This window comes from Manis javanica, chromosome 8, assembly GCF_040802235.1.
Source record: "Manis javanica isolate MJ-LG chromosome 8, MJ_LKY, whole genome shotgun sequence".
NCBI classification, from domain to species: Eukaryota; Metazoa; Chordata; class Mammalia; order Pholidota; family Manidae; genus Manis; species Manis javanica.
In genome coordinates this window covers 124,932,157-124,956,372 of record NC_133163.1, presented here as the reverse complement: position 1 = coordinate 124,956,372, position 24,216 = coordinate 124,932,157, and the positions used below count along the sequence as shown (strand labels likewise).

The 24,216-nt window shown below is 43.1% G+C and overlaps 1 protein-coding gene across 4 annotated transcripts in view; it reads left to right on the top strand.

Moving 5' to 3' along the window:
• Positions 1–24,216, top strand: part of UBE2Q2 (ubiquitin conjugating enzyme E2 Q2) — a 113,436-nt gene that overhangs the window by 75,508 nt on the left and 13,712 nt on the right. For all 4 annotated transcript variants that reach the window (XR_012120822.1, XR_012120821.1, XM_073212239.1 and 1 more), the window contains one exon: positions 23,973–24,021. Coding sequence is in view for 2 of the 4 variants with exons in the window: in XM_073212239.1 (XP_073068340.1) it covers positions 23,973–24,021 (49 nt within the window). In the remaining 2 variants the exon portion in view is untranslated. The remainder of the gene's footprint in view (positions 1–23,972; positions 24,022–24,216) is intronic.

The window sequence follows — 24,216 nt, the reverse complement described above, 5'->3', positions numbered from 1 at the left end:
ACGGAAGCTGTCTCTTGGCCGGTGGGGAAAGCTTCAATCCACCCTGAAAAGGTATCAACCAGAGCTAGTAACTACCTGAGCTTTTTATGCTTAGGCATGTGGGTGCACTCGACCTGCCAGTCCTGTCTGGGGATGGTTCCTCTCATCTGGTGGAGGGCCATCCAGATAGATCTTCAGAGCACCTTGAGGAGATGCAATGACAAGTAGTGCAGGCTTGGTGCACCTGATCTATGGCCTTGCGGAGACCATAAGGGTCAAATATGGGGGAGAGAAACCGGTGCGTGGCTTCCGACCCAATGTGTAGAAACTGATGAATTTTGGATATGACATCTCTGCCTTGGGCTCAGGGGAGGGCAATTCATTTCCCGAGGTATATCCATCCCTGATCTCCCAACGTCCCCTCTTGATGTAGAAGCATTCGCCATTCGTTATTGGGGTATTGGGGTAATAGAGAGGGGGAAAGAAACGGCACAGAGGGTTGCCCCAACCCGGATGTTAATTTTCGGGCCGTGGTATCTGCCAATGCATTACCTCTGGTTACTGGATCATTTCTAGTCTGATGTCCCTTACAATGCATGATGGCCACTTCTTTGGAGTCTTGTAGGGCCTGTAGCAGGTGGCTGATAGCCCTGCCATTGATGATTGGGGTTCCCTTAGTGGTAAGGAAGCCCCTTTCTTTCCAAATTGCAGCATTAGTGTGTGTAATCAGGAAGGCATATTTAGAGTCAGTATAAATTGTGGCCCTCTTCCCGGCTGCCAGCTGTAATGCCCGGGTAAGAGCCACTAATGCAGCTTTCTGGGAGGTGGTCCCAGATGGGAGTAGGTTTGCTTCTATCACCTGCAACAGAGTCACCACTGCATAGGCTGCCCTTTGCACTCCATCACTCCCCTTCACTGAGCTTCTGTCCACAAAAAAAGTCAAATCAGGATCTTTGAGAGGCATGTCTCGTAGGCCCTCTCTAGGTTTTCTAAGAACCTCTACAACTTCTACACAGGAATGAGTGGGCTGATCCACCTGATTGCTGACAGGAAGCAAGGAGGCTAGGTTAAGGGGTGGAGAGACTTGTAGGGTTACCTGTGGATGTTCAATGAACAGAAGATGGAATTCCTGTACCCTTGAAGGACTCAAGGAGGCCAGGGATTTATGACTCAGAAGATCCTGTAACCGGTGTGGGGAATACACAGTAATGGGCTGTTGGAGGGTTAATTTCAAGGCTTCTCGGGCCAGACTTCCCGCAGCTGCCAGGGCTTGGAGGCAAGGCTGCCACCCCCTGGCAGTGGTATCTAACTGTTTGGAGAGAAAGGCAAGGGGACGGCACCCCAGCCCCACTGGCTGTACCAGCATTCCGGTGGCCACTCCTGCCCTCTCTGCTGTGTATATAGGGTAAACAGCTTAGTTAAGTCAGGGAGCATCAATGGTGGGGGGGGGGGCGATGAAAGCAACGCATCCTGCAACTGATTGAAAGCAGAAGCCACTTCAGTGGATGAAGTCAGTGGCCCAGTAGGAGTCTCCGTGGCAGCCGTGTAAAGTGGTCTGGCCAGAAGGGCAAAGTTAGGCACCCAGTGTCTGAAAAACCCTACTAATCCTAGAAAGGATAGTGTCTCGGCTCCTGAAGTAGGTGGCAAGAGAGCTTTAATCGCAGCCACTCAGTCCACCATCAGGGCTTTAGTGGTGGGAGTTAGAGTCAACCCAAGGTATGTAACCTGGGGTAGAGACAGCTGTGCTTTGGCAGGGGATACGCTGTATCCCATGTCTGCCAGGAAATTAAGAAGGGATGTGGTGTCTAGAACCGAGGCCTCCTTTGAGGGGCTGCAAAGTAAAAGATCATCCACGTATTGGAGGAGAGTACCTTCGCCCGTTGAATGTCGTGAGAGGTCCTCTGTCAGGGCCTGTCCAAAAAGGTGGGGGCTATCTCTAAAACCTTGAGGTTGAGCTGTCCAGGTCAATTGTCTAGATTGACAGGTGTCAGGATCTTCCCACATAAAGGCAAATAGCGGCTGCAAGTCTGAGTGGAGAGGTATAGTGAAAATGGCATCTTTAAGGTCCAATACAGTAAAATGAGAGGTACCGGAAAGGACCTGAGACAGAAGAGTATATGGGTTAGGCACTACTGGGTGTAAGGGAATAACAGCCTCGTTAATTATTCAGGGGTCTTGAACGAGGCAATACACGCCAGAAGGCTTTTTTACTGGCAAGATGGGAGTATTGCATGGAGAGTTAGTCGATACTAAAGGCCCCTGCGAGAGTAGATAACAATATGCTGTAGTCCCCTTTGATGAGCCTGCGAAATAGGAAATTGAGGCTGAGAAGGGAAGCGGGATGGGTCTTTAAGGCGTATTAAAACCAGAGTGGTGGGTTGCCACCACAGGGGTGGAGATGTCCCACACGACCAGATTGACAGCAGTCCAGGAAATCGGGAGACTCAGGTTACTGTCGTCTAACTCTCCTTCGCTACCCAAAGCAATGAGGGACTTTCTGGAGTCCTATAAGCATTTAAAAGGTGGGAGGGAAATAGAGGCCCCTAACTTATAGAGCAAATCCCGTCCTAACAGAGGGGTAGGACAGGAAGGCATGACTAGAAAGGAATGGGTAAACGGGATGCAGGCCACCAGGCCCGTCTCTAAAGGCTTGGAGAGGGTTCCCATGACCCCAACTAGGAAGACTTTGGCAGGGTTCAAAGGCCCTTTAAAGGAGGGGAGAACAGAGTAGATAGCCCCCATATCCACCAAGAAGGAGATGGGTTTACCCGCTACCCACAGCTTGGCCGTGGGCTCGGAGAGGGTGATTGTGGTGTCCGAGTCCAGGCATCTTCAGTCTTCAAGGATGCCCATCAGGTCTGAAGGGTAGTCCTTCGAAGGCGTTCGTACCCCGTGGGGTTCTGCCCCCAGAGGAGGACCACCCCCGAGTGGACAGTCTACTTTCCAATGACCTCACTGCAGCTGGGGCATGGTCTGGTCGGTCTGTGTGGTTGGTTGGGGCACTTCCGTACCCAGTGTCCTTCTTTGCTGCACCAAAACGAAGGGCCCGGAGGTTCAAGTCGATCTTCAGGGACACCTCGACGATCTTCACGAGCTGGCCACAGAGCAGCTGTTATGGCGCGAGTCTTCTGCCATTCGGGCAGCTGACCTCCTCTCGCTTTTGTCCTCTCGGGCATGAAGAACCTTAAATGCCATACCTACCAGGTCTCCTAGAGCGGTCTGGGGACCTTCCTCAGCCTTTTTAAGCTTGCGCCTGATGTCGGGAGCTGACTGAGTTATAAAATGCATGGCTAGGAGAGAGGAACCTAATGCTGAGGCTGGGTCAATTTTAGTAAAAGCTCCTAGAGTTTCTTTTAGGCATTTGAGGAATTCTGATGGGTTTTCATCAGGCTTCTGGGTAATCTCTCTAAGCTTATCATAATTGATAGCCTTTTGGGTGGTTGAGTTCATACTTGCCAATAAGTAGCGAACCATGCGATCCCAGCATGCCTCACCCTCTGGAGTATTATAATCCCACATGGGTTCCTGTAGAGGAACAGCTTGCCTGCCCATAGGTTCCCATTCATCTGTGGCATGGGCTTCATTGGCACAGTGCTGTGCTGCTGCCGTGACACGGTCATATTCTTCTGGGGTTAGAGTGGATTGGATGACTACATGTACATCATGCCAGGTGAGATTGTAAGCTCCAGTGAGATATTTAAACTGCTTAGTGAACATTATGGGGTTGGAGGAAAAGGACCCCAATCTCTCTTCTAGTTGGGATAAGTCTGCCAGAGAAAAAGGAACATGAACCTGCACTACCCCTTCAGCCCCTGCCACCTCCCTCAGAGGAGCCATCATGTGAGCTTGAGACCACTGTGACTTAGAGCAGGTTACAGGAGGGCTAGACCATTTGGGCACCAGCCATGGCGAGTAAGATGGCAGCAGGTTCAAAGGAGGGGACGGAGGGGGCGACCTTGGCAGTGGGGGATACAACTTGGGAATCAATGCAGAGCTTGAAGGCAGGGAACTGGGGTATGGGGGAGTTTTATCTGTTTTATCCAAAGTGGAGTCGGCACCTGTGGAGCAAGATGGTGGCGCAACTGGAAGGGAAGGGGGACAAGATGGTGGAGAAACCAGAAGAGAAAGGGAACAAGATGGTGGAGAAACCGGAAGAGAGGGAGAACAAGATGGCAGAGAAACTGGAAAAGAAGGGGAACAAAATGGTGGAGAAACTGGAAGAGAAGGAGAACAAGGTGGTGGAGAACCTGGAAGAGAAGGAGAATGAGATGGAGGAGAGGTACATTGAGGAAGGGAGCTGCCGCCCATGGTGGGCCTGGAGAAGCGGGAAGGTGGGTAGCCGAGATCCTCCACCAAGTCCGTCAGAGAAGAGCTTCCCAGTAATAGAAGAGGTAGAGATTGGCAGTTTTTGGCAGAGGCCTGGGCTAACAAAACTTGGGAAGGAGTATACTTAATACACAGATCTGGGTGGGTGCACAGAGTCCAAAAAGCCTGCACATATGGGATTTCACTCCACTTTCCACTCTGGTGGCAATAATTAGTTAAGTCGGTGAGGAGGCCAAAATCGACAGTTCCCTCAGGGGGCCAGTGAGATTGGTTGTCCAAGGGATACTGAGGCCAGGCCTGAGAGCAAAGGAAGACCAGCTTCCATTTGCGAACTTCCCGGGACAGATAGAGAGTAGCCAAATTAGAAATGAGACACTGCAGTGGGGTCTGAGCCTCTGCTTTTGAGGACTGGTTCCCCATGTCTGCGTCACCCCCAACTAATCCTGCTGAGAGGAGTGCCCAGTGTCCCAAGCGCACCAAGTCAGGGGAGTCGTCCTGGGAGCCTGGGTGAGGGACGTCTCCCACACTGCAGGGCCAGGGGTGGGCCGAATGCCTGCAGAGGGTGGGCTGAATGCCCAGGGGCTGGATGCCCCCCTGGATGTACATATGATTTCTAATGGACCAGGTGAAACGGAGTTAGGAAAGGAAACAGACCGGGGGAAACTGAGGGACTCACCGGAAGATGGTCCACACAGTGGAGAGTAGGCTGAGGTTCTGGGTCGGGGAAGTAGGGGGCAGAGCCACCGGTGGCCCCATGCTCACGCTCCTTCCTGGGATTTTTGCACCAAATGTAAGATAAATTCCAATAAATTCCAACCAAAGTAAGCAGGCAAAGAGAGGCCACAAAGGGCCAGGCAGTTTGTTTGAATGCCATCCCCGGGTGATGTTCCACAGTCTGAAACACAGGCCAGGGAAGTCACACCCAGCAGGGAAGGCAGCAAGTTTTTAAAGAAGGCAGAGTGAGGGAGAGCAAAGGTGTGCAGTGGTGCGAGGATTGGCTCATCTAGGGTATGTGGGGGTCTCTCATTGGCGTTTAGCCAGGTAATGTAAAGTTACCACTAATCCTTTAGTTTGGGGGAAGGGCTCTAGTTGGGAGGGTTATCCAATCAGGCTCTGGAATGTTGTCAGACTGGAACCTGTTGGTCTCTTCACCTCATTTGGTGAGGCCTGAGCTTGTCCATCAGGCTCACCCCTTCCTCTGATGCCTCCAGCCTTACAAACACAAGACACTTCTTTTTTAGAGTTTAGGGATTGAATTGCTCCCAGTTAGTTTTCCTAGTTTTTTTCTGCCCGAGTTTAAATCATTCCTTGAGAGGCACCTGCCTGTCTGATAAGTGCAGGGACTGTGTGACTTTTCACTGCTAGAGTCTTGATTTGAGTCACAAGCTTGTTTCACTTCTCTGGGGCTGCAGACAAGGAAATGCCTATCCCCAGGACACTGACGCTAAAGAAAGGAGTCAGTAAAATAGAGCCATTTACATGTTGGTCTGAGGGTTCAGCTTAATTATTTTACAGACTGCATTTACATTACACAGGAGTAAGTGGTGTAGGTCTAAAAGGGCTGCTTTGAATGGGGAGCAGGGGAACTTTTCCCAAGGCCAGAGACAAAATTCAGAGGCTGCCATAGACATTTATGGTGTGGTTTATGCTCTTAAACACCAGATTCTCCCACTACCTGGGAATTATCCTGCTAGTCACTCACTGCAGGAACTCTGATCTGTGAGGTAAGAGGTCGGGGATAATCTGCATCTTTCACATAGGCAGCAGCCTATTTGGAGGTTCACTCAGCACTATTGGATTGATCAGCCAGAGCCGACATCCAGGGACCACTGTCTACTAATCATTCTGCATTCGGAGTCTGCAGATTAGAATAGGAAAGTAGGAAATAGGCTCAGCCACTTCCCAACATTCCCATCCATCCAGAGGCATGGGATCAAGGAGCAGCAGACACTGGGAAACCTTTCACCCGAGACTTAAGACTGGTAGCCAACGCTAATCGTCTTTTAAGTGGCTAACGGGTGCCCAGGCATATTTTATGAGATAAAGAATGCAGTATTAAGTCAGGAATAAGAGTGAAGCGTTAGATCTCCTACCTTGTGGTGGTGAGCATCAGGTTCCGTGAAACTGATGAAGTTAGAAGAGAGGGACGCCCCCTGCCTCACTCAGAGGCCAGGGTGGGCTGAAGAAGCAGGCTGGAAGTCAGAGACAAAGAGAGACAGAGAGGCGCTCCTCAGGGATACCCAGTTAGGCTGTTGGGGTCCGATTCCAGGCACACGGGCCTTTGAGAAGCCGCTGAAGTGTAGCCTCAGCCTAGACTCTCGCAGTTGCCCACGGCCTTCCTCAGTCCCTCGCATCCAGGGAGATTCCTCTGAAGGGGAATCCTGGCCTCCACTCAGCTGACTTTCCCAGCTCCCATGGGAGAGAAATGGGGGATCCACTGAGGGAGATGCAGGGGAACCTGTTGCTTGCATCTTTGAGATCGGCAGCTGGGCTTATCCCATTTAAGTGGTTGACGAGCACCCAATGTTGTGTGCCATAGATGGCTTCCTTCTATAAGGACAGTGATGGAAAAGGCAGACTTAGATGCTGATACTCACCTCTGAGGTTATCCCAGGTGAGCCCCTAAAAAGGGGGAGTTTGTAAAGGTTGCAAAGCAAGAGTGATCAAATTACGTAAAGACCAGACAGGTACAGGAATACCATTGCCCTGTCTATGAGCTTTCCTAAAATCTTTCATAATATTAGCCCAATCAGTAACCCTGTGGTGGCAGCCAATAACAGTATTTTTGCATTGTTGTTATCATTAATCTGCAATTGCATGAAAAGCATTATGTTTACTAGACTACCCCCTTCACCAATTCCCCCCCACAATTCCCATTACAGTCACTGTCCATCAGCATAGTAAGATGCTGTAGAATCACTACTTGTCTTCTCTGTGTTGTACAGCCCTCCCCCCCACACACACATTATACATGCTAATTGTAATGCCCCCTTTCTTTTTTCCCACCTTTATCCCCTCCTTCCCACCCATCCTTCCCAGTCCCTTTCCCTTTGGTAACTGTTAGTCCATTCTTGGGTTCTGTGATTCTGCTGCTGTTTTGTTCCTTCAGGTTTTTTTTATTCTTATACTCCACATATGAGTGAAGTCATTTGGTACTTGTCTTTCTCCACCTGGCTTATTTCTGAAAGGGTATCTCGCCGTGACCCTCCTTACCCAGAATGACACAGGAGACACGGGCCCACGCAAAAGATTTCATTATCTGAAAGAGAAAGTGTCTGACCCAGAGAGGTGTGGGGGAGAGAGAGAGAGACAGCAGGGGGACAGAGAGACAGAGACAAAGAGAGAGAGAGCAGCAGCACGGTGCCTTTTGTTGTTGTGGATCCACTCGGCCTGTTGCTTTGGGGGAGGGTCAGGATGTTTAGAGATAAGGTGGGGTAAGCCCAGGCAAGCCCGGCATAATTCTCACTGGCTTATATGCTTGGGACCATGGGGGAGGATAAATTACTATATTCTTACAATTTCACTGAGCATAATACCCTCTAGCTCCATCCATGTTGTTGCAAATGGTAGGATTTGTTTTCTTCTTATGACTGAATAATATTCCATTGTGTCTATGTACCACATCTTCTTTATCCATTCATCTACTGATGGACACTTGGGTTGCTTCCATTTTTTGGCTATTGTAAATAGAGCTGTGATAAACATAGGGATGCATCTTGTCTTTTTCAAACTGGGATGCTGCATTCTTAGGGTAAATTCCTAGAAGTGGAATTCCTGGGTCAAATGTTATTTCTATTTTGAGCTTTTTGAGGATCCTCCATACTGCTTTCTACAATGGTTGAACTAATTTACATTACCACTGGCAATTTAGGAGGGTTCCCTTTTCTCTGCAACCTTGCCAACATTTGTTGTTGTCTGTCTTTTGGATGGCGGTGTGAGGTGATATCTCATTGTGGTTTTAATTTGCATTTCTCTGATGACTAGTGATGTGGAGCATCTTTTCATGTGTCTGTTGGCCAATAACAGTATTTTTTGATGTATTTATGCAATTGGTCAAAATCCTTCTTAGAAGTTTTCACTCCTGATGTTTTTAGGAGGGCACAGAGTAATTTTAAATAATCCTCCAGTTTAGCTGCTTTAGTTTCAGTTTGACCCATTATAGTGTCAGCCCCCTCCTTGCCTCTGTCCAGCAGATAATGGAGGGGAAGAGTCATCGAAAATCTGAAAGGGCCAGCCAGGGGGCTCAAGGCATACCAGCTTAAGAGTCTTTTGAAATCTTTTAATACATTACTCCCATCAGCTTGTTTTTGGCAGTTACACCAGTGGAATGTAAAAGTCCCTGTATAAGCTGTGGATATTCTCTTTCTAAAGATGGGGAATTCTCCATGATTGCCAGAAGCTCAACTATCACAGTTTTAGCTTACCCAAAGTTGTTTCCTCTTCTGGTTCCTAGCCACCGGTCATGCCCCATGTTGGGCACCAAATGTCGCAACCTGCTGAGGTGTACTGGGAATTTACAAAAAGCACAGACAACAAAGACAGACAGACAGTGGCTGCAGCAGCCCCGATGTGGCTCAGCTCCTTTATTTTTATACTGCCTTTCTCGGACCTCAGCCAAATACTATATGTATCTTTCTCTACTCAGGGGGAATAGGCCAGAACATTCTGTTGATTTTCTTAGAATCTGCCCAGTAATCAGGGGCGGTGTATTCACACATCCCCAAGGTCTCCCTGTTTTCAGTGTGAGGCATCTTGGCTCGTTTTTGAGGACAAGATATGCTTTTGTGGGCAGATAATTTCCAAGGACTGCACCGGTTGTTTTCAAGCTGGTGCTTCCCTATTCTGCATTCAAACATGGGGGAAGACAAAGTCCATCCCCTACAGGCTGTCATTTCCCCCATTGTATACCCATGGCTCCTTTATTGTATATTAATTGACCGTATATGTTTGGGCTTATATATGGGCTCTCTAGTCTGTTCCATTGGTTTGTGGGTCTGTTCTTGTGCCAGTACCAAATTGTCATGATTACTGTGGCTTTGTAGTAGAGCGTGAAGTCAGGGAGCATAATTTCCCCTGCCTTATTCTTCCTTCTTAGGATTGCTTTGGCTATTTGGGGTCTTTTGTAGTTCCCTATGAATTTTAGAACTATTTGCTCTAGTTCATTGAAAAATGCTATTAGTATGTTGATAGGGATTGCATAGATTCTGTCAATTGCTTTAGGCAGGATGTCTGTTTTGACAATATCAATTCTTCCTATCCATGAGCATGGGATGTGTTTCCATTTATTGGTATCTTTTCTCTCATGAGTGTCTTGTAGTTTTCAGAGTATAGGTCTTTCACTTCCTTGGTTAGGTTTATTCCTAGATATTTTATTCTTTTTGATGCAATTGTGACTGGAATAGTTTTCCTAATTTCTCTTTCTGCCAGTTCATCGTTAGTGTATAGGAATGGAACAGATTTCTGTGTATTAATTTTGTATCCTGCAACATTGCTGAATTCAGATATTAGATCTATTGTTTTAGAGTGGAATCTTTAGGGTTTTTTCTGTACAATATCATGTCATCTGCAAACAGGGACAGTTTGAATTCTTCTTTACTAATCTGGATGCCATTTATTTCTTTGTGTTGTCTGATTGTTGTGACTAGGACCTCCAGAACAATGTTGAATAAAAGTGGGGGCAGTGGGCATCCCTGTCTTGTTCCTGATCTCAGAGGAAAAGCTTTCAGCTTCTTGCTCTTAAGTATGATGTTGGCTGTGGGTTTGTCATATATGGCCTTTATTATGTTGAGGTACATGCCCTCTATGCGCATTTTGTTGAGAGTTTTTATCATGAATGGATGTTGAATTTTGTCAAATGCTTTTTCAGCATCTATGGGGATGATCATGTGTTTTTTTCCTTCTTTTTGTTGATGTGGTGGATGATGTTGATGCATTTTTTTTTGAGAGGGCATCTCATATTTATTGATCAAATGGTTAACAATAAAATTCTGTATGGGGGGGTCAATGCTCAATGAACAATCATTAATCCATCTCAAGCCTAATTCTCGTCAGTCTCCAATCTTCTGAAGCATAATGAACAAGTTCTTACATGGTGAACGAATTCTTACATAGTGAGTAAGTTCTTACATGGTGAACAGTACAAGGGCATTCATCACAGAAACTTTTGGTTTTGATCACGCATTATGAACTATAAACAATCAGGTCAAATATGAATATTCATTTGATTTTTATACTTGATTTATATGTGGATCCCACATTTCTCCCTTTATTTAATAAAATGCTGAAGTGGTAGGTAGATGCAAGATAAAGGTAGAAAACATAGTTTAGTGTTGTAAGAGAGCAATTGTAGATGATCAGGTGTGTGCCTGTAGACTATGTGCTAATCCGAGCTAGACAAGGGCAATAAAACATCCACGGGTGCAGAAGCTTTCTCTCAAAACAGAGGTGGGGGTTGAGGTTCTAAGCTTCACCACTGTTGTTCCCCGATTTCTCACCTGATGGCCCCCCTGTGACTGTGCCTGTCTTAGGTTGTTCCTCCCTTGAGGAATCTTACCCGTCTCTGGCTAACCAGTCATCTTCCGGGGCCATACAGGGAAATGTAAAGTTGGTAAGTGAGAGAGAAGCCATATTGTCTGAAAAGGTTAGCTTTTTACTTCTTTGCAGATTTATGCCCTGTGGCTTCTATGCCCAGCACTTGTCTCGAGGTATCTTTACCACCTGGAGGAATTATGATGCTCGGTAAATTCGATATAAGGCATGAATTCTATTTAAGGGTTGTAATTAGGAAGGAAGAAGAAAAGCTATAGAGGTAGCATATGGAAGAAAACATGGGAGGATTGATTATTTCTTTGACACATCTTCTTGTAGAGTACCTTAAGCATGTATAGGTTTTAAACTACTAACTAACTTGTGCACACATATTAACATAATAGGAATACGGTGACATAAACAAAGCAAATCTATAATTACCAGCCATCTCCAGTGAAGCCAAGAAAACCAGTTAGGCACCCTAGGCATTTGTGAAAATTTGTCTATGATATGATGGATATTGTCCAACTGTACTTGAACAGTCTGAGAGAAATCAGACAAATTAAAGCAACCCATTTCTGGGATCTGTTCACATCCCATATGTTCTTTTAACAGTAGATAGTCTATAGTCGTAAGATTTTGGAGCACTACAACTTGCACCCCTCCCAACTCCTGGTTGAGTTCCAACAGTACAGATCCAGTCAAATTCGTTGTCTCACTGTATGCACATGTCAGCCAAGACATCTCCCTCATTCCAATGGCAAGTCCAGGAAACGGTGGGATGGACGCAGCCACAACCGCAGCATCGCCTGGATCCCTGTGGAGACTTTTTGATGATCATCCCCCGGCACGAATCCTCCAGAGAGTGCTGATGGCGGAAGCTCCTCCTCATATCATATCTTAGTTCATTTTCTGGGTAGCCAAGCTAGGCCTTGATCTTCTGCGTAAAAACAAACTGACCCTTTGCTCACACTTTGACATGCCCTTTATACCACTGTGTAGAACACATTGGAGGTTAGCACACAGGAACTGCTTTTTTTTTATTTTTTATTTTTTATTTTTATTAAGAGAAAGGAATATTATCAGAAGAGTACCCCCATACCCGATCATCTGACAACCTTTAAGTGATCAAAAATTAAGGATATTTAAAGCATGTGTTAATCTTTGATTTACCAATAGTTTTATCCTATCAAAGAGTAATCCCCCTTTTCTTTCTTTCTTTTTTTATTTTTATTTTTATTAATCTTTAATCTACACTTACATGAAGAATACTATGTTTACTATGCTCTCCCCTATACCAAGTCCCCCCCTAAAAACCACATTACAGTCACTGTCCATCAGCATAGCAAAATATTGTAGAATCACTACTTGTCCTCTCTGTGTTGTACAGACATCCCTCCCCTTTCTCCCTCCCCCCCATGCATGCTAATATTAATACCCCCTTTCTTCTTCCCCCCCATCCCTCCCTGCCCACCCATCCTCCCCAGTTCCTTTCCCTTTGGTACCTGTTAGTCCATTTTTGGATTCTGTAATTCCACTGCTGTTTTGTTCCTTCACTTTTTCCTTTGTTCTTATACTCCTCAGATGAGTGAAATCATTTGGTATTTCTCTTTCTCTGCTTGGCTTATTTCACTGAGCATAATACTCTCCAGCTCCATCCATGTTCCTGTAAATGGTAGGATTTTTCCACTTCTTATGGCTGAGTAGTATTCCATTGTGTATATGTACCACATCTTCTTTATCCATTCATCTGCCGATGGACATTTAGGTTGTTTCCAATTCTTGGCTATTGTAAATAGTGCTGCGATAAACATAGGGGTGCATCTGTCTTTCTCAAACTTGATTGCTGTGTTCTTAGGGTAAATTCCTAGGAGTGGAATTCCTGGGTCAAATGGTAGGTCTGTTTTGAGCATTTTGATGAACCTCCATACTGCTTTCCACAATGGTTGGACTAATTTACATTCCCACCAGCAGTGTAGGAGGGTTCCCCTTTCTCCACAGCCTTGCCAATATTTGTTGTTGTTTGTCTTTTGGATGGTGGCCATCCTTACTGGTGTGAGGTGATACCTCATTGTAGTTTTAATTTGCATTTCTCTGATAATTAGCGATGTGGGGCATTTTTCATGTGTCTGTTGGCCATCTTTATTTCTTTTTTAGAGAACTGTCTGTTCAGTTCCTTGGCCCATTTTTTAATTGGGTTATTTGTTCTTTGTTTGTTGAGGCGTGTGAGCTCTTTATATATTCTGGACGTCAAGCCTTTATCAGATCTGTCATTTTCAAATATATTCTCCCATACTGTAGGGTTCCTTTTTGTTCTATTGATGGTGTTTTCACTGTACAGAAGCTTTTCAGCTCAATATACTCCCACTTGCTCATTTTTGCTGTTGTTTTCCTTGTCCAGGGAGATATGTTCAAGAAGAGGTCACTCATGTTTATGTCTAAGAGGTTTTTGCCTATGTTTTTTTCCAAGAGTTTAATGGTTTCATGACTTACATTCAGGTCTTTGATCCATTTTGAGTTTACCTTTGTATATGGGGTTAGACAATGGTCCAGTTTCATTCTCCTACATGTAGCTGTCCAGTTTTGCCAGCACCATCTGTTGAAGAGACTGTCATTTTGCCATTGTATGTCCATGGCTCCTTTATCAAATATTAATTGACCATATATGTTTGGGTTAATTTCTGGAGTCTCTAATCTGTTCCACTGGTCTGTGGCTCTGTTCTTGAGCCTGTACCACATTGTCTTGATTACTGTGGCTTTGTAGTAGAGCTTGAAGTTGGGGAGCGAGATCCCCCACTCTTTATTCTTCCTTCTCAGGATTGCTTTGGCTATTTGGGGTCTTTGGTGTTTCCATATGAATTTTTGAACTATTTGTTCCAGTTCGTTGAAGAATGCTGTTGGTAATTTGATAGGGATTGCATCGAATCTGTATATTGCTTTGGGCAGGATGGCCATTTTGACGATATTAATTCTTCCTAGCCATGAACATGGGATGAGTTTCCATTTGTTAGTGTCCCCTTTAATTTCTCTTAAGAGTGACTTGTAGTTTTCAGGGTATAGGTCTTTCACTTCTTTAGTTAGGTTTATTCCTAGGTATTTTATTCTTTTTGATGCAATTGTGAATGGAATTGTTTTCCTGATTTCTCTTTCTATTGGTTCATTGTTAGTGTATAGGAAAGCTACAGATTTCTGTGTGTTAATTTTGTATCCTGCAACTTTGCTGTATTCCGATATCAGTTCTAGTAGTTTTGGAGTGGAGTCTTTAGGGTTTTTTATGTACAATACCATGTCATCTGCAAATAGTGACAGTTTAACTTCTTCTTTACCAATCTGGATTCCTTGTATTTCTTTGTTTTGTCTGATTGCCGTGGCTAGGACCTCCAGTACTATGTTAAATAACAGTGGGGAGAGTGGGCATCCCTGTCTGGTTCCCGATCTCAGAGGAAATGCTTTCAGCTTCTCGCTGTTCAGTATAATGTTTGCTGTGGGTTTATCATATATGGCCTTTATTATGTTGAGGTACTTGCCCTCTATTCCCATTTTGCTAAGAGTTTTTATCATGAATGGATGTTGAATTTTGTCAAATGCTTTTTCAGCATCTATGGAGATGGTCATGTGGTTTTTGTTTTTCTTTTTGTTGATGTGGTGGATGATGTTCATGGATTTTCAAATGTTGTACCATCCTTGCATCCCTGGGATGAATCCCACTTGGTCATGGTGTGTGATACTTTTGATATACTGTTGAATTCTGTTTGCTAATATTTTATTGAGTATTTTTGCATCTACATTCATCAGGGATATTGGTCTGTAATTTTCTTTTTTGGTGGGGTCTTTGCCTGGTTTTGGTATTAGGGTGATGTTGGCTTCATAGAATGAGTTTGGGAGTATTCCCTCCTCTTCTATTTTTTGGAACACTTTAAGGAGAATGGGTATTATGTCTTCTCTTATATGTCTGACAAAATTCAGTGGTGAATGCATCTTGCCCGGGGTTTTGTTCTTGGGTAGTTTTTTGATTACCGTTTGAATTTCTTTGCTCATAATTAGTTTGTTTAACTCTTGTGTTTCTTCCTTGGTCAGTCTTGGGAGGTTGTATTTTTCTAGGAAGTTGTCCATTTCTTCTAGGTTTTCCAGCTTGTTGGCATATAGGTTTTCATAGTAGTCTTTAATAATTCTTTGTATTTCTGTGGAGTCTGTTGTGATTTTTCCATTCTCATTTCTCATTATGTTGATTTGTGTTGATTCTGTTTTTCTCTTAATAAGTTTGGCTAGAGGCTTATCTATTTTGTTTATTTTCTCAAAGAACCAGCTCTTGGTTTCACTGATTTTTGCTATTGTTTTATTCTTCTCAATTTTGTTTATTTCTTCTCTGATCTTTATTATGTCCCTCCTTCTGCTGACTTTAGGCCTCATTTGTTCTTCTTTTTCCAGTTTCGATAATTGTGATGTTAGACTATTCATTTGGGATTGTTCTTCCTTCTTCAAGTGTGCCTGGATCGCTATATACTTTCCTCTTAAGACTGCTTTCGCTGCATCCCACAGAAGTTGGGGCTTTGTGTTGTTGTTGTCGTTTGTTTCTATATATTCCTTGATCTCTATTTTGATTTGTTCATTGATCCATTGATTATTTAGAAGCATGTTGTTAAGCCTCCATGTGTTTGTGAGCCTTTTTGTTTTCTTTGTAGAACTTATTTCTAGTTTTATACCTTTGTGGTCTGAAAAATTGGTTCTTAGACTTTCAATATTTTGGAATTTACTGAGGCTCTTTTTGTGAGCTAGTATGTGGTCTATTCTGGAGACTGTTCCATGTGCACTTGAGAAGAATGTATATCCTGTTGCTTTTGGATGTAAAGTTCTATAGATGTCTATTAGGTCCATCTGTTCTAGTGTGTTGTTCAGTGCCTGTGTGTCCTTACTTATTTTCTGCCCGGTGGATCTATCCTTTGGGGTGAGTGGTGTGTTGAAGTCTCCTAAAATGAATGCATTTCAGTCTATTTCCCTCTTTAGTTCTGTTAGTGTCTGTTTCACAAATGCTGGTTCTCCTGTGTTGGGTGCATATATATTTAGAATGGTTATATCCTCTTGTTGGACTGAGCCCTTTATCATTATGTAGTGTCCTTCTTTATCTCTTGTTACTTTCTTTGTTTTGAAGTCTATTTTGTCTGATATTAGTACTGCAACCCCTGCTTTCTTCTCACTGTTGTTTGCCTGAAATATGTTTTTCCATCCCTTGACATTTAGTCTGTACATGTCTTTGGGTTTGAGGTGAGTTTCTTGTAAGCAGCATATAGATGGGTCTTGCTTTTTTATCCATTCTATTACTCTGTGTCTTTTGATTGGTGCATTAAGTCCATTTACATTTAGGGTGACTATTGAGAGGTATGTACTTATTGCCATTGCAGGCTTTAGATTCGTGGTTACCAAAGGTTCAAGTTTAGCTTATTTAGTATGTTACTGCCTAACTTAGCTCACTTATTGAGCAGTTATCTACACTGTCTAGAGATTCTTTTCTTCTCTCCCTTCTTATTCCTCCTCCTCCATTCTTCATATGTTGGGTGTTTTGTTCTGTGCTCTTTTTAGGAGTGCTCCCATCTAGAGCAGTCCCTGTAAGATGCCCTGTAGAGGTGGTTTGTGGGAAGCAAATTCCCTCAGCTTTTGCCTGTCTGGAAATTGTTTAATCCCACCATCATATTTAAATGATAGTCGTGCTAGATACAGTATCCTTCATTCACGGCCCTTCTGTTTCATTGCATTAAATATATCATGCCATTCTCTTCTGGCCTGTAGGGTTTCTGTCGAGAAGTCTGATGTTAGCCTGATGGGTTTTCCTTTATAGGAGACCTTTTTCTCTCTAGCTGCCTTTAAAACTCTTTCCTTGTCCTTGATCCTTGCCATTTTAATTATTATGTGTCTTGGTGTTGTCCTTCTTGTATCCTTTCTTTTGGGGGTTCTGTGTATTTCCGTGGTCTGTTCGATTATTGCCTCCCCCAGTTTGGGGAAGTTTTCAGCAATTATTTCTTCAAAGAGACTTTCTATCCCTTTTCCTCTTTCTTCTTCTTCTGGTACCCCTATAATATGAATATTATTCCTTTTGGATTGGTCACATAGTTCTCTTAGTGTTGTTTCATTCCTGGAGATCCTTTTATGTCTATGTCAGCTTCTATACGTTCCTGTTCTCTGGTTTCTATTCCTTCAATGGCCTCATGCATCTTATCCATTCTGCTTATAAATCCTTCCAGGGTTTGTTTCACTTCTGTGATCTCCTTCCTGACATCTGTGATCTCCCTCTGGACTTCATCCCATTATTCGTGCATTTTTCTCTGTATCTCTGTCAGTATGTTCATGATTTTTATTTTGAATTCTTTTTCAGGAGGACTGGTTAGGTCTGTCTCCTTCTCAGGTGTTGTCTCTGTGATCTTTGTCTGCCTGTAGTTTTGCCTTTTTGTGGTGATACAGATAGTTTGCAGAGTTGGTACGAGTGACAGCTGGGAGAGCTTTCCTTCTTGTTGGTTTGTGGCCTTCCTCTCCTGGTTGAATAGGGACCTCTAGTGGCTTATGCTTGGCAGCTTTGCGCAGACAGGGCTTCTGCTCCCTGCCCAGTTGCCATGGAGTTTATCTCCGCTGTTGCTGTGGGCATGGCCTGGCTGGGGCTGCCCCTCCAAAATGTTGGAGCCCCATTGGAGGGGGAGCTGCCGGGAGTCTATTTATCTCCATAAGGGGCCTCTGTGCTCCCTGTTTCCCAGGGGGTTAGAGTGCCCAGTGATCCCCAGATTCCCTGCCTCTGGGCTAAGTGTCCTGTTGTGCCCCTTTAAGACTTCCAAAAAGCACTCTCTAAACCAAAACAACAACAGCAACAACGAAAGGAAAAAAAAAAATTAAATAAATAATTTTTTTAAAAAAAAGAAAAAAAGGGAAAAACGCACAATTTTCTTTGTCCTCAGGCGCCGGTCTCAGGCACCCGCTCACCGGTCTTGCTGCCCTGTTTCCCTAGTATTGGAGTCCCTGTCCCTCTAAGGCTTCCAAAAAGCACTCGCCAAAAAAAAACCGCTCCTGTTTCTTTGTTCTCCGACATCGACCTCAGGCACCTGCTCACCGGTCCTGCCGCCCTGTTTCCTTAGTATTCTGGACCCCGCGCATGCACTGTGTCTGCGCTCTGGTCTGGATAGCTGGGGCTGGGTGTACAGCAGTCCTGGGCTCCCTATCCTTCCCTGCTCTGACTCCTCTCCACCCGCCAGGAGCCGGGGTGAGGGGCGCTTGGGTCCCGCCGGGCCGAGGCTTGTATCTTACCCACTTCACAAGGCGCTGGGTTCTCGCAGGTGTGGATGTGGTCTGGATGTTGTCCTGTGTCCTCTGGTCTCTATTTTAGGAAGAGTTGTCTTTGTTATATTTTCATAGATATATGTGGTTTTGGGAGGAGATTTCCGCTGCTCTATTCACGCCGCCATCCTGGCTCCGCCCCCCACCATTATGATTTTTTAAATTGATTTTTTAATGTTGTACCATCCATGCATTGTTGAGATGAATCCCACTTGATCATTTTTGATCTTTTTGATGTATTTTTGAATTCAGTTTGCCACTATTTTGTTGAGTATTTTTGCATCTGTGTTTATCAGGGATATTTGTAATTTTCTTTTTTTGTGGTGTCTTTGCCTGGTTGGTATTAGAGTGATGTTGGCCTCGTCGAATGAGTTTGGGAGTATTCCCTCTTCTACTTTTTGGAAAAACTTAAGGAGGATGGGTATTATGTCTTCTCTATATGTCTGATAAAATTCATCAGTGAAACCATCTGTTACAACAGGTTTTGTTCTTGGGTAGTTTTTTGACTACCAATTCAATTTCCTTGCTGGTATTTGGTCTATTCAGATTATTTGTTTCTTCGTAGGTCAGCCTTGGAAGGCTTTATTTTTCTAGATAGTTGTCCATTTCTCCTAGGTTATTCAGTTTGTTAGCATATAATTTTTCATAGTATTCTCTCAGAATTCTTTGTATTTCTGTGGTTACTGTAGTGATTTTTCCTTTCTCATTTCTGATTCTGTTTATGTGTGTAGACTCTCTTTTTTTCTTGATAAGTCTGGCTCAGGGTTTATCTATGTTGTTTATTTTCTCAAAGAACCAGCTCTTGCTTTCATGGTTTCTGTCTATTGTTTTATTCTTCTTAATTTTATTTATTTTTGCTCTAATCTTTATTATGTCCCTCCTTATCCTGACTTTGGACTTCATTTGTTCTTCCTTTTCTAGTTTTGTTAATTGTGAGTTTAGACTGTTCATATGGGATTGTTCTTCTTTCCTGAGGCAGGCCTGTATTGCAATGTCCTTTCCTCTTAGCACGGTCTCCGCTGCGTCTCACAGATTTTGCGGCGTTGAGTTATTGTTGTCATTTGTCTCCATGTATTGCTTGATCTCTGTTTCTATTAGATCATTGATCCATTGGTTATTAAGCCTCCATGTCTTTGTGGGATTTTTCATTTTCTTTTTGTAATTTATATCTAGTTTCATACCTTTGTGGTCTGAGAAGCTGGTTGGTACAAGTTCAATCTTTTTCAATTTACTGAGGCTCTTTTTGTGGCCTAGTATATTATCCTTTCTTGAAAATATTCCATGTGCACTTGAGAAGAATGTGTTTCCTGTTGCTTTTGGGTGAAGTATTCTGTAGATATCCGTTAGGTCCATCTGTTTTAATATGTTGTTCAGTGCCTCTGTCTTTTTACTTATTTTCTATCTGGTTGATCTGTCCTTTGGAGTGAGTAGTGTGTTGAAGTCTCCTAAAATGAATGCATTGCATTCTATTTCTTCCTTTAATTCTGTTAGTATTTGTTTCACATGTGTTGGTGATCCCATGTTGGGTGCATAGATATTTATAATAGTTATATCCTCTTGTTGTACTGACCCCTTTATCATTATGTAGTTTCCTTCTTTGTCTCTTGTTACTTTCTTTGTTTTGAAGTCAAATTTTTCTGATAACTAGTACTGCAACTCCTGCTTTTTTCTCCCTATTAGTTGCATGAAATATCTTTCTCCATTCCTTTACTTTCAGTCTGTGTATGTCTTTGGGTTTGAAGTGAGTCTCTTGTAGGCAGTGTATAGATGGGTCTTGTTTTTTTATCCATTCATTGACTCTGTGTCTTTTGATTGGTGCATTCAGACCATTTACATTTAGGGTGATTATGAATAGGTATGTACTTATTGCCATTGCATGCATTTGATTCGTGGTTACCAAATGTTCAAGGGAATTCCCTTAGTATCTAGCAGTCTAATTTAACTCACTTCATATGCTATTACAAAGACAAGCTAAAGGTCTTTTTTTTCCTCTTTTTTCTTTCGCCTCCATGTTAGGTAACATATTCTGCACTCTTTGTCTATCCCTTTATTGACTTTGGTGGTAGCTGATTTTAATTTTACATCTGCTTAGTAATTAATTGTTCTACTTTGCTGTGGTTTTATTTCCCCTGGTGTCATCTATTTAGCCATAGGAATACTTCCATCTATAGCAGTCTCTCCAAAATGCACTGTAGAGGTGGTTTGTGGGAGGTAAATTCTCTCAGCTTTTGTTTATCTGAAAATTGTTTAATCCCTCCCTCAAATTTAAATGATAACCATGCCAGGTAGAGTATTCTTGGTTCGAGGCCCTTCTGCTTCATTTCATTAAATATATCTTGCCACTCCCTCTGGTCTATGTGGTTTCTGTTGAGAAATCTGGTGATAGCCTGATGGGTTTTTCTTTGTATGTGATGTTTTTTCTTTCTCTAGCTGCTTTTAAAAGTCTGTCTTTATCCTTGATCTTTGCCATTTTAATTATTATGTGTCTTGATGTTGTCTTCCTTGGGTCCCTTGTGTTGGGAGATCTGTGCACCTCCATGGTTTTAGAGACTTACCTCCTTCCCAAAGTTGGGAACCACATCAAAGATACTTTCTATCTATCCCTTTCCCTCTCTCTCTTCTTCTTGTACCCCTATAATGTGGATATTGTTCCCTTTGGATTAATCACACAGTTCTCTTAATATTCTTTCATTCTTAGAGATATTTTCTCTCTCTGCCTCAGCTTCTTTGTATTTCTCTTCTCTAATTTCTGTTCATTTACTGCCTCTTCTACTACCTCTATTCTGCTTTTAAATCCCTCCATTGCATGTTTCATTTCAGATATGAAATTTCTTAATGATTGAATATCCATCCTAAATTTGTCCCTGAGTTCTTGAATATTTTTCTCTACCTCCATGAGCATGTTTATCATTTTTATTTTAAAACTCTCTTTCAGGAAGATTGGTGAGTTCAGTTTCATTTGGCCCTTTTTCTGGGGTTTGTGAGATTTTTGTGTGAACCAGGTTCCTTTGATGTTTCATAATTCTATGTGGTGTCCTCTAGTGCCCAGAAGCTCTAGTCTCTGGAGCTTCTCAGCCCCTAGAGTGAGGTTAGGGATTGTAGGGCAGCAGTGCTGGTGCCTGTGGGGAGTAAAGAGCTGTTTCCTAATTCCCGGCTGCAGTGCCTGTCTCCAGTATCAGAGCCAGTGGGCTGAGCACACAGGTGTAAGCCTCTGTGCTTTGCATCTCTAAGTGTTCTAGGCAGGGCCTCCCTGTGGCTGTTCTGAATTCAGCGCAGTGACCGCTGGTTTGCGAGCAAGTGCTGGCAGGTCAGGAGGAAGGCTCAGCAGGCTGCGTGTCACAGTGGGGCACCTTGGAGCTGAGTAGACAACCAGGGCAATGGAGTGCCTGAAGCTTCTCAAAGTTCCCCACCTGCTGGGCAGAGTGCACCCAACCTTGTCCACCTATCCCTTCTCCTGTGTACCAAGCTCTATGTAAACCCCACCCCTTCAGCAACCCTCTTGCTGCTAGGAAGCCTTTCAGACTGTCCACCTTTCCTTTTTCCCAGAGCAGCCAGATGTGGTTCCCTTTCTGCACAAATGGCCAGAATCTCAGTCTCTCAAGCACTCTGCTTGTCCCAGCTCTCCAACCCCACCAAACTCCAGAGCACCACACAACGTAGGTTTCTGCTCCAAAGCGTACCTCCAGGGCTTGATCTTCAGCAGTCTTAGGCTTCCACCCCCTCCCTCTCTTCTCCGTTTCTCTTCCTCCTGTCTGTGACCTGAGGTGGGGGAAGGGCTTGGGTCCCGACAGGTCAAGGCTTTGGTACATTACTGTGTTTTGTTAGGTTTGCTCTGTTCGTGAGGTCTGTATGCAGTCTGGTGTAGCCTTCTTCCTGTTGCTGTTTCAGGGCTAGTTGTATTAACTATATTTTGAAACTATATGTGGTTTTGGGAGGAATTCTCTGTCTCACCTCTCATGCCACCATCTTGAATCCTCATTGTAGTTTTAATTTACATTTCCCTGATGATTAGTGTAAGATAAATTCCAGCCAAAATAAGCAGGCGAAGAGAGGCAACAAAGGGACAGGCAGTTTATTTTAATGCGATCCCCGGCGAAGTTCACCAGCATGTAAAGACACAGGCTAGGGAAGTTGCGCTCAGCAGGGCAGGCAGTGAGTTTTTAAAGAAGGTAGGGGAAAGCAGAGCTTAGATTTACAGGGGCGCGAGGATTGGCTAGCCTAAGGCACATTTTTCAGGTTGGGAGGGGGCAGCATCATCAGTGTGACGTGCTCACCCCTCCCCCTAGTGCCTTCAACCTTCCAATTAGTGATGTGGAGCATCTTTTCTTATGCCTTTTGGCCATTTGTTATCTCCTTTGGAGAAGTGTCTGTTCAGGTCCTGAGGGGACATTAGTCTGAAGAGTCTGGTTTTAAGTGCCAGCATTATCTTTTATCCCTCTCTTATGGATCTGTCCATAGCATCTATGGCCCATTTCCTTACCTCAAAAAAGGAAAGGATCATGAGTGTTTTACGTGGGCTGATCAGCTTTCCTTTTTCTCTCTATGATCCTTGTCAAGAATTTGATTAGTGTATAAAAATTTTATACTTTTCATCTTTCTGTTTTTGAATTTAAGAATCATATTAACACCGTATTATTTGCTGCCCCTTCATCACTGCAATTAAGTGACTATCCTAGTTAGCTAGCAGACATTTTTGCAAGAACCTGTGAGAAAAACAAAAATTATAAATTTAATTCCTTGAAGAGGCTGAGCTTAGGATAGTGTTTTGGTACAACTTAGACAACTGTAGTTAAATCGAAACTTACTCTGCTCACAGATGGCATATTGTTCTTAGATGACCTTGGGTGTAAATGCTACTGATAATGTAAGTTAAGGTAAAGTTTACTTATCTTTTTGTGTAAGTACTAGAACTACTTCTGTCTGTGTTTAGTCATGCAAGTGAACATTTGTGTAGTTAATATCTATTCATAGAAAATGTACTTTCTTTTGGCCTTTAAGTACTAAAATTTCTTACTTCCCATCTGACAAGACTGTCCACCCCCAAATTGAAGAGTAGGGTGCTAAAAAGAAAGGGGGTGATTGGATAATCAGTAACTCAGTCTTGTCTACATACCTCCTTCTCCTAAAATAAGTTCCTATCTCCCTTTAGCATTTCTGAAGTATAAGTATCAGAGATGGTGTTAATTCATTAACAGATAACAAGGCTTTGAGCAGTTTTAGAGAAACCAAAATACAAATGAAAACCTGATCTTCTAATTTTGTTACATCACCAAGTGCTTATTTAAAGTTCGCTATATACAAGATACTCTGAGCTCAGTGGGGGATTCAAAGACTTGGATATAGATTTTTCTGTGGTCCAGGAACACAGAAACTAAGAAGTTTAAGATCCCATGCTTTACCATATGAGTTGTTTTTGGAATTTTTTTCTTTCCTTCCCACTAAACTTTAGCTTTGAAAATTCCCAGAGAGGGGCTCAGTAGCAGATGTTCATCTTTATAGATAGGGTAAAATTGTCAGAGGAAAAACTCTGGCTGTATAAGTAGAGAAATTTCAGATGAATAAAACATCCCCATTCTCTAGAATATTCAGGGCTGTGTTCTTAGTTTCTGTTATTGTAAAATCTTTTAAAGTACTCTGTTACCAAGAACCATATTTTAAAAAAATTAGACCTATGACATTGGAATTTTTAATCACCCATAATACTAAACCCTAACAACTATTTTCATTTTTATGTTATCTTCTAATCTTTACTTTACTTTAAAAATTGAGTAAGAAGGAATGCTGAGACTTAGAGAATTTTATATAATTTCTCTTTTCTTTTTGAGGTACGTGTTGGGTGGTGGAGCATTATGTATGGAACTTCTCACGAAACAGGTGACTGTTTTCTTATGTTATTTGTTTTTCAACCTCGAGAGTTATTTTGATTTTGTAAATTAGATTCTGAGTGGAAAAACACTGATGTTATCAATTAAAACATTTGTTTTACAATTTTTAAATAGCACCTACATTTAATAAAGAAAAATCAATTTAAAAGTAAACCAGGAAAATGACAGTGTACCTGTGATTAAT